This window comes from Vicia villosa, unplaced genomic scaffold (assembly GCF_029867415.1).
Source record: "Vicia villosa cultivar HV-30 ecotype Madison, WI unplaced genomic scaffold, Vvil1.0 ctg.000278F_1_1, whole genome shotgun sequence".
Taxonomy (NCBI): domain Eukaryota; kingdom Viridiplantae; phylum Streptophyta; class Magnoliopsida; order Fabales; family Fabaceae; genus Vicia; species Vicia villosa.
In genome coordinates this window covers 439,117-450,358 of record NW_026705117.1, presented here as the reverse complement: position 1 = coordinate 450,358, position 11,242 = coordinate 439,117, and the positions used below count along the sequence as shown (strand labels likewise).

Below are 11,242 nucleotides of genomic sequence, written 5' to 3'. Positions count from 1 at the left end.
ATACTCATTTCAAATTCAGCTTGTATAGATTTAGCAAATTCTTTTACAAGAGAAATATTAGAAGTTCCAAATATAATATCATCCACATATACTTGAAAAATTAAAATATCATTTTTAAATGTCTTATAAAATAGATTTGTGTCCACTTTTCCTCTTGTGAAATCTTTATCTAGAAGAAAAGAACTTAGTCGTTCATACCAAGCTCTGGGAGCTTGTTTCAAGCCATATAAATATTTTTAAAAACTTGATCTGGATATATTGAATCTTCAAAACCAGGAGGTTGATGGACATAAAATTCTTCTTCTATGTAACCATTTAAAATGCACTCTTAACATCCATTTGATACAAAGTGATGTTGTTTTCAGCAACAAATGAAATTAATAATCTAATAGATTCTAACCTGGTGACTGGGGCAAAGGTTTCATTATAGTCAATACCTTCTTGCTGACTATATCCTTGTCCAACCAGTCGTGCTTTGTTTCTGATGACTTCACCTTGCTCATTTAATTTTTTTCTGAACACTCACTTTGTTCCAATGATATTGAATCTGTCAGGTCTTGGAACTAGATCCCATACATCATTTCTTGTAAACTGATTTAGTTCTTCTTGCATAGTAATAATCCAATCAGTATCTTGAAGAGCTTCATCTATAGAAGTTGGTTCCACCATAGAAACTAATCCAACTAGTGATTCTTCATTGTTTCTTAGAAATGATCTAGTTCTGATGGGGTCATCTTTCTTTCCAAGTATGACATCTTCTGGATGATGTGAAGTGAGTCTCGAAGATCTTCTAAGAGAGGGTTCTTCAGAAATTCTCAAGTTCTCCATAGTTGTTGTAGTTTGATGATCTTCTGAATTATCTTTTACTTCTGAATCTTCAATGTTTATATCTGCAAAATTTTCAACTTGCTTTGACTTTTGATGGCCAAGCTTATCATCAAATCTAACATTGATTGATTCTTCAAAAATCAGAGTTTCTGAATTGTATACTCTATAACCTTTTGAACATTCAGAGTATCCAAGCAGAAAGCACTTTTGTGCCTTAGAATCAAACTTGTTCAGATGAACTTTAGTATTCAAAATATAACATGTACATCCAAACGGATGGAAATATGAAATGTTGGGTTTTCTATTTTTCCACAATTCATAAGGATTCTTTTCAAGAATAGGTCTTATAGAGATTATATTCTGAATATAACACGATGTGTTTACTGCTTTTGCCCAGAAATGTTTAGCCATATTGGTTTCATTAATCGTGGTTCTAGCCATTTCTTGCAATGTCCTATTCTTTCGTTCAACCACTCCATTTTGTTGAGGAGTTCTAAGACAAGAGAAATCATGAGAAATGCCATTTTCATTAAAGAACTTTTCAAAGAGATTATTCTCGAATTCTCCACCATGATCACTTCTAACCTTTATGATCCTAATTTGTTGTTCATTTTGAACTTGGTTACAGAAGTCAACAAACACGGAATGTGACTCATCCTTGTGTTTTAGAAATTTAACCCATGTCCATCTGCTATAGTCATCAACAATCACCAATCCATACTTCTTGCCTTTGATTGATGTAGTTTTTACTGGACCAAATAAATCAATATGCAGAAGTTCTAATGGCCTAGAGGAAGAGACAACATTCTTTGATTTAAAGGAGGGTTTTGAGAACTTTCCCTTCTGACATGCTTCACACAGAGCTTCTGATTTGTACTTCAGATTGGGAAGACCTCTAACCAAATTGAGTTGGTTAAGCTTAGATATTCTCCTCATGTTAACATGTCCCAATCTTCTGTGCCAAATCCATTGCTCATCGTTAACAGACAGAAGACAAGTTACTTTCTGAGACTTAAGATCATATAAATCAATTTTATAAATGTGGTTCTAGTAAAAAGGATTGACCCATCTTTTTGACTTACAGCTTTACAGGAATTTTGATTAAAGATTATCTCATAACCATTGTCACTTAATTGGCTTATGGAAAACAAGTTATGAGCTAATCCTTCTACTAATAAAACATTATTTCTAGAGGGAGAGTTACCGTTACCAATTGTTCTGGAACCAATAATATTTCCTTTTTTATTACCTCCAAATCTAATGTCTCCGCCAGATTTAAGCTCCAGGATTTGGAACATAGAATTTCATCCCGTCATATGTCGCGAGCATCCAGAGTCCAGGTATCAAGACCGGTGTTTCAACTTTGCTGTGAAGGACATCTGCAACATAAATTATTTTCTTCTTAAGTACCCACATCTTTTTGGGTCCTCTTTGGTTAGAGTTTCTAAAGTTCTGTTTGAACTTTGGTTTAGCATGAAAATTTTCAAAGTAAGATATGTATTTGATATCATGTGTGTGACCAAAGCTAAATTGTTTGTGCAGTGGTTTATATATGATATTCATTTTATCAACAGTTTTAGGTTGGTATGTTTCTTTCCCTTCGGGAGATTCATATCCAATTCCTCTTCTGTTGTTTCCATTTACACCATAGATCATTGAAGCCATTTTGCTTCTATCTATGCTCTTAGCGAGAAATTTTTGAAAACTAGAGTCCTATTCCTTAAGAATATTTGTTGAACTAGAAGCGGTATCTGAATTAGAAACTCTTTGAGCTTTATGAAATTCCTCTTTGAGTTTGACATAGTTTTCTTTCAAATCAGAGTTTTCTGCTTTAAGTTCCTCAATTTCATATACAAGGCTTTTCTCAAGTTTCTTGTATTTGATTTTGAGTTGACTATAGTTTTCAAGAAGTTCTGACAAACTTTTTACAAGTTCAGATCTAGTAAGTTCAGAGAATACCTCTTCAGATTCTGATTCAGTGTCAGAGTCATTTGCTGTGGTAGCCATAAAAGCTAAGTTGGCATGTTCATCTTCTGAGCTCGATTCATCTTCAGAAGATTCTGAATCATCCCAGGAGGCCATCAAGCTTTTCTTCTTTTCAAACTTTTTCTTAGGCCTTTCTTTTAGCAGCTTAGAAAAATTATTTCTGTAGTGTCCTGGTTCATTACATTCATAGCAGGCGAGACTTATTTTGCTTGATTTCCTGCGTCCAGAGGATTCTGCTTTATCTTATGATCTTTTGTAGTTTCTGAACTTCTTTTGTCTGTGCTTCCACATCGGGTTGATTCTGATTGAGAGAAGAGATAACTCATTTTCTTCTGAAGAAGAAGAGTCCTCATAGCTTTCTTCCTTAACCTGAAAAGCATTAGTTTCAAATTTTTTAGTAGATTTAAGAGCAACAGACTTACCTGTATTTTGAGGCTCATGTTCATCAAGTTCTATCACGTGACTTCTTAGTGCATTGACGAGTTCTTCTAAGGATATATTGTTCAAATCTTTTGAAACTTTGAATGCAGTGACCATTGGTGCCTATCTCCTGGGTAAACTTCTTATGATTTTCTTGACATGGTCTGCTTTGGTGTATCCTTTGTTCAGAACTCTTAGGCTAGCAGTCAGCATTTGAAATCTTGAGAGCATTGTTTCAATGGACTCATTTTCTTCCATTTTGAAAGCTCTGTACTTTTGAATAAGAGCTGGAGTTTTAGTCTCTTTTACTTGAGCATTGCCTTCATGAGTCATTTTGAGAGACTCAAACATGTCATGTGCAATATCTCTATTTGTGATTTTTTTTCATACTCTTGTTTTGAGATAGCATTGAGCAGAATATTTCTACCTTTGTGGTGATTTTTGAAATCTTCCTTTTGTTGTTTGGTCATGATCTTTCTATCAATCTTATTTCCTTCTTCATCTACTGGATGTGTGTATCCATCTAAGACCACATCCCACAAGTCAGCATCTTGACCAAGAAAGAAAATTTCTAGTCTATCTTTCCAGTATTCAAAATCTTCTCCATTAAAGACCGGAGATATTGTATAGTTGTTGTTGCTTTGATCAGTTGCCATAGTGTTTTCCTTCTGGATCTTTTTCTGGCACGGTTAAGTGTTTGCACCAAGAACTAAGAGCTCTGATGCCAATTGAAGGTTTAGAAAACGCTTAGAAGGGGGGTGAATAAGTTTTTCCTTTTTCGTTTGCAACAACAATAGACAAAACACAGTTTTATTTATCCTGGTTCGTTTGCAACTGAAACTACTCCAGTTCACCCGCCAAGTTGATTTCGCCTCTCTCAATCGAGGACTTAATCCACTATAATCAAAACTAATTACAAATGCAGAACCAACTGTCGTGACTAACAATACAATGCACAACCAACTGTCGTGACTAACAATACAATGCACAACCAACTGTCGTGACTAACAACCTTGCACAACCAACTGTCATGACTAACAATACAATGCCCAACCAACTGTCGTGAATAACAACCTTGCACAAACCAATTGCTTGTGACTAACAAACTCTAAGACTAAACTAGTCCTAGCCCTCTTGAGATATCTGACCCAACTGGTCTCTCAAGGAACGATTACAAGTTAACAATAGTGTTTCAAATTGCTTCTAAAAAGTTTTAATCACAACTGTGATATTTCACTAAGTTTTTAGTACAAGAGATATGAACTCAGAATAGTAGAAATAATTTTCTTCAGCGTAAGAGTTCTTCGTTTGTATATGAGTTCTTGTTCTTTCTTTTTGTATATCAGCTCTTTTCGTAGATGAATCTCTTAATTCTTTTTCAACAATTCTTCTATATATAGCTTCAAGAATTTGTCCGTTATCTTGATCTTTGGAGAGAGCATTAAATGCTTGCGTGTTTGCTTTTAGTTTTTGTTTCTCCAACGAGCTGCATGTGTGTTGCTTCTTCAATTAACCTTGGGAATTGTTCCATTTGAGTGTTTCAGCCGTCTTTTAATCGTTATGTTTTTAACGGTATCTTATCTTGATTCAGAACTTTACATCTGTTTATAACTTCTATTCTGACTTGAATATAACTTCTAATAGATTATGCCTGCAGCGGTTGGTGCATTCAGAAGTTACTTCATTAGAATTTTCAGCAACTTTTTCTTTCAGCGTTTGTTCAACTTTACGTAATGTTCATGTTCTGATGGTACTTGTATTAGAACATCTTCTGAAATGAGAAACATATAATTAGAGTACCACATTTACTTATACAAAATTTATTTTTATCATCAAAACACTAAAATATGATTAGAACCAAACTATGTTCTAACATATACAACACATAAGAAAAGAGGTCGAAAGAATACAACTCTGTAGTTGTGACAAAGCAGCATAAGGTTGCTTCATTAGAACAATACACGGGTTACCTTATGCTTGTGAACTTGCAGGTTATCAAATACAAGAAGAGCTTATTTTGTTAGAATCGATACATGTGTTTCAGAAGAATTTTTTCATTGAAGAGCACGAGGTCACTAAAGAAGAAAGTGGGACACAATGAATTTAGAAGAAGAGTGTAAGGAGCTGAAGAAGTATTTTAGTACACTAGATAATGTAGGCCCGAGGGCGATGGAGAAAAAAGTTCAGGAACTAACACATCCATCCATAACTTCCATGTGTCCGTCACCAGTAAAGTACAAGTCAGATAAGGGAAATAATAAGGGTAAAAGGGGAAAAGAGAATGATGTACATCATGATTTCATAGTGGGAGTATGTTGAGGGCTCACAAGGAAGTTAGAGTACAAAGAGATGATGTACAAAACCAACTGAAATTCAACCATGTAGCGAGTATTCAAAACTAAAATATGTCTCAGTTTTATGTTTTCGTACTTCAGTACATTGGTGACATTGTTGATGTGGGTGACGATCAAAATTGTGGTTTTCGGGCTTTTACAGTTTTACTTGGCTAGGGCGAATAGTCATAGCCTTAGGTTCAGACACAGTTAGATATACTGAAGTTTATCAACACCATCAACTATATTCCAATATGTTCCATGACATGGTACAAAAAGTTGGAGTGTGTTGCGGGTAGCTAGCTTAGGTGTGCATGATCGTGATAAGTGGATCACGATTCCTAATATGAGTTACCCTTTTGCTTCTAGATACAATGTTATATTGGTCTCATTGTCTTGGAATCTTAACACCACATTCTTCCCATTAGTGATAAGTCCATGTATAGTTTCAAGTAGACACAAAATGATTACAATTGATTTTATTAACAACAATCATTAAGTTCAAGTGAAGTTGAAACCTAATCGTCCTTTGCCATTTTTCTAGAATTTTTTAAATTTTTACCGACAATTTACAAAATGTTCGGTATTTCTACATACTTTTTCGAAATATCCGCTATACTTGCAAAAAATCCGAATATTTTTCATCGAAACGGTAAAAATTACAAAAAAAATCCTATATGTGCATAAAAATCTAATATTCATCTAAACTTTTCAAAAATCAGAAATTTTAATAAGGAAAAAAACGTAATCACATCCTCCTTATGTGGGTGTCGGGTCAAAATTGGGGGTGGCATGAAGAAACCTCATACAATTGAGGAAATCCATGCATAACAAAATGATATTAGAAACCAAAAGCTTTCTTTGAGTTTAAGAGGTATCCTTCATTCCAAAAGGATAGCTCTGATAATTTCTCATTGTTAGCCTGCCGTATCAACGTTTTAGAATTTCCTTGGAAAAGATAGAGATAAATTTTTGTCAGCTAAGAGAAAATTCAGGTAATATACAAAGCAAATAGCTATCAAGAAGATATATATATATATATATATATATATATATATATATATATATATATATATATATATATATATATATATATATATATATATATATATATATATATATATATATATATATATATATATATATATATATATATATATATATATATATATATAAAAGTAGCACTGCACTAACCATGGAGCTACTTATAATAATTCCAAATAAATTTTTTGTCACAGTAATTCATTCAGTTAGAATTAAGGGATGAAAAATTCCATCAAAAAAGGAAATGAAACTATTGTGCAGAAATTTATTGACTTTTTTTACAATTACACACTGCCAAGAATCACCATGTGTTCTATCAGAGTCATAAATACTATACAAATCTAAAACTATAACAGTTACATTCATACACAAAAAATACAAAACATAAAACTATGATTCTTCTTGTCCCTTTGAGTTTGTTTGACACATGAAATATCCTAACCATGCCATGCAACTAATATATATATATATATGTAAGGGACAATACAAACACAAAAACCATACATAATAAACAAAAACTCAAACAAACTACAACAATGTGTAAACAAACAATCCATCATCACTGATCAGCCTTTTTCCCTGCAGAATAATAATTTAGATACCACCTAACAAAGTTCTTCAAACCGGTTTCTAAATCGGTCGTAGGTTTATACCCGAACTCCTTCTTCGCGTAACTTATATTCGCATGCGTAAACTGAACATCGCCATTTCGTGGCATCCTCATCACATTCCTCTTGGCCTTAACCTTCAACAGCCTCTCCAAAATACTCACAAGATCGGTAACTGGAACGGGCGAGGTATTACCTAAATTAAAAACCCTCAACTGCGCCGGTGCTCGTTTCTTCCCACCACTTCCAGTACTCTTCTCAGCAGTATCCAATGCACCTAAACATCCCTTCACAATGTCATCAATATAAGTAAAATCCCTTGCAACGGTTCCGTGGTTCGCCCCTTCGAAAATTGGTATTGAGTTCCCTTTTAATATATCCTTTGTGAAAAAAAAGTATGCCATATCAGGTCTTCCCCAGGGTCCATAAACAGTGAAGAATCTCAAACCTGTTAATGAAAGTCCATAGATGTGATTATAAGTATGCGCGATTTCTTCGCCCGCTTTTTTCGTGGCAGCGTATAGACTAGCAGGTTGATCAGTCCTATCTTTTTCTGAGAAAGGTACTTTTGTGTTTAAACCATAAACTGAACTTGAAGAAGCCCAAACTATAGCAGGTTGTGGTTCAACCGATTTACAAACTTCGAGTAAATTAACAAAACCAGCTATGTTGCTATGAACATATGATCCAGGATTTTCCATAGCGTATCTCACACCAGCTTGTGCAGCTAAATGCATGACATGAGTAAAAGGAACAACCTCAAATAGTTTCTTCAAAAGTGAGACATCGTTGATATCGCCTTCAACGATAAACACGCCTGTTTTCGCCAAAAGCGCTTGGCGGCCGCGTTTCAACGATGGATCATAGTAGTCATTGAAATTGTCAAGACCAAGAACACCGTCGCCTCGGTGCTTGAGTGCAATCGAGACATGGCTTCCGACGAAGCCTGCAGCCCCGGTTACAAGCACCGAGACTCCGTTTTTGGAAGTGACTCGTGCGGACGAACGGACCTTCTTTTCCCACGCTGCGCCTCCGTAGCTGTAGGTTCGTAAGGATCTACGCGATGTGTCGGAGGAGAACGATGACGGGGCTCGGAAGAAAAGGAAGTAGATAACTCCCATGGATAGAATGGACCAAAATGTGAGCTTTTGTAGGGAAGTTTGCCATCTTGTTCTTTTCTCCATCTTGAACTTGCCAGGTGATGAAGGAATGTTGTCCATGTTATGCAACATTTATTTGTTCGGGGAGTTTGAGAAAGTCGGGAGCAACCACAAGCTAACGATTATGTTAGTTTAATTTTTTTCTCGATAATAATGTCGAAACTATTTAAAAATAATACATCAAAATAAGAAATGTTTTGAGATGAATAAACATAACTGCAAAAACATAATTTGTTTTTTATGTTCAAGAGAAAGTGATGTTTGGTTTTGGTTATGTTGTTTTGCACCTCTTTCTCATTGGTTCATGTGGAGAATCTTGTTTTTTCTTGGAGGTAAAGGAACCTTAAGGATATTTTGCTTAGGGGAAAGTTGTTTATGGATGGAGGAGAGATGATGAAATTAAACAATGGTTTTATGCAATTGATGCCATTTTGAGGCTTTGCTATAAAGGGTTTCTTGTTTCTCAACCATTGAAAGGTTGTGACATTGTTTTTAAAGAGTAAAAATAGATTATATTTAGGGTGTGATGTTTGTTACTTTGTATGTTTTAAGGTTTGAATCATCTATATATTAGGGAATTTAGTAGATTTCGTATAACAAAGTTTTAGGGAAACAATAATATGTGTATCTTTTATTAAAAAAAATTATATATCTATTTTTGTGTAACATAAAATAACTATTTTACCGCCATAAATATTAATGGGTGAGTTATGAAAAACAGTTTAAGTAATTAAAGTAACGAAATTATGTTAAAACTTCGTTTTACAGCCATCAATATTAATTGGAAAGATATAAAACGGCTAAACAAGAGTAGCTAAAACAATTAAAAGACTTTTTTTTTTAACTTGTCAATTTAGTTTTTTTCTCTCTCAAATCTTTTTCTTTTTTAGAGAAAACTATTTTTCAATTGCATTAAATTATTTTTTATTTTGTTATATAAGAATGAATTAATTTCGAAGATACTCTTTATATTGTATATGAAAATTATAAAAAAAATTAAGCACACAAAAATTTATATTTTTTAAAAACACCGTAAAATCTATTTATAAAAAACATCTCCCTCTAAATTAATTATATCATGACTAAAGTTGTTTGTTTATTGAATTTTCATAAACAAAATTAATTAAATAATTCAATATTTCTTATATTTTAAAAAGTAAAAATAGCTTTTGCAAATTGGTAATGTATAATTAATTTTTATTTAATTTGAAAAAAAATTAATATATATTTTAACATATTTTCTCTATATATAATCCTCTTTCTTTTTTTTCATAAGCAACTCTTATATAATCCTCTTTCTAAAATAAAGCAGTTACGTAATTCCCCATATGTAAAGTTGACAACTTATTATAATAAAAATAAGACTACCATTATTTTTTTAGTATGTATATACTTACTACAAATAAAAGAAAACTTGAGGTAATTTTAAAAAGAGTATTATGATGATTTGGCATGTTTAGGAAATCTCCTCACGCTTTCTTAAATATGTTTCATCTATTTGTATTCTCTCTCTTTCAATTTAATTTCATGAATTATATTTTAAGAAATTTAATATTTAATAATGAGACAACTTCTCAAAAAAATATAGTTTTAAATCAATACTATAGATACTACATTTTTTAAAACAATAATTTATTTCGGAGAACTAATGAACCGAAATTCAACCACTTCTATTATTTAATAAATCAAACTAAATAAATAATTACAACGAATTATATCTATTTAATTCTATAATTTTTAGATCAACGACACTACCCTCTATTCTACGGATACACACCCTCCGATACCACAATCATTCTATAAATTCATATTTTCTCCAAATAACTCACAATTAAATAATTAAATAATTAAATAATGTAAACGAGCGTTACATCTCTCTCCCACTTAAAAGATTTTCGTCCTCAAAAATTCACCTGATACTAACTATTCTGACTACGAATCTCGCATCCTACTTTCTGACCCCCAGGTCCTGTTTGGCAACACTTCGATTACCGATCATCCAGACATAACGATTAGTGACAAGGTAACCACTTGACAACGTTTCAAAGTAGCAACAACAACAACGACACACATAGATTCGTCCTCCTAGTCACGTGTGTTCTCCACAATTTAATAATCATCAATTTCCTCCCCTCTCTCAACCCTGTTAATCATACATAAACGTCCAAAATCCATCACATATCCTCCGATACACGCTCGTAGTACAACACAATTGTGAAGTATTCTCCAATACAGGAACTGCTACTATACCAAGTACAACCCAAATCGTTTCTTCTCCCAAAAGAAATCTTCATCCAAGTAAAGACCTTAATAACATCAATAAATCCTTAGTTTCCCCTTTAGCCTCATATCCTCGATGTTTCCCATAATTTCATATTTGGATCTCATTCCAATCGCAATTTAAATAACACCATCTCCACATCACAATTTACGATATAAACTTCCAAAATTTCCCGACACATGTCGATATTATGCCATGAATAACACGCAACCCACTCCACCATTTAACTTTCTCTTTTCCTCAAACATCTCTCTATTCTAACCATTCTCAATGGCATAAACTGCACCTCTATGTGTTTAGCCAATACCTCTACATCCTTACTAATACCAATCTTTCATTTATTAACAACATATCATTCTTGACCTCGTCTCAAACAAACTACGACGATAACTAGTCATGTCCAAAAAGCTTCTAATCTCCGTAACTGACTTTTGGAGCTTCCCACTGCAACACTGTATCCACCTTAGATGGGTCTACCCCAATCCCACCACCTCAAAGAACACAACTAAGAAAACTTACCTTCTTAGACCGTAACTTATGCCTTGACAACTTATCAAGAAGTTCCTTGTCTTTCGATGCTGA

At 33.4% G+C, this 11,242-nt stretch overlaps 1 protein-coding gene across 1 annotated transcript; it reads right to left on the bottom strand.

The window, feature by feature from the left end:
- Positions 1 to 6,852: 6,852 nt before the first annotated feature.
- On the bottom strand, positions 6,853 to 8,747 carry LOC131626231 (UDP-glucuronate 4-epimerase 2-like). Its single transcript, XM_058897070.1, has one exon. It carries the CDS (start codon positions 8,449 to 8,451, stop codon positions 7,171 to 7,173), a length of 1,281 nt encoding a protein of 426 aa, XP_058753053.1. The 5' UTR covers positions 8,452 to 8,747; the 3' UTR covers positions 6,853 to 7,170.
- Positions 8,748 to 11,242: the final 2,495 nt, after the last annotated feature.

Coding starts and splice junctions, on each gene's coding strand:
- LOC131626231 (XM_058897070.1), bottom strand. CDS start 8,451: ATGTTGCATAACATGGACAACATTCCTTCATCACCTGGCAAGTTCAAG.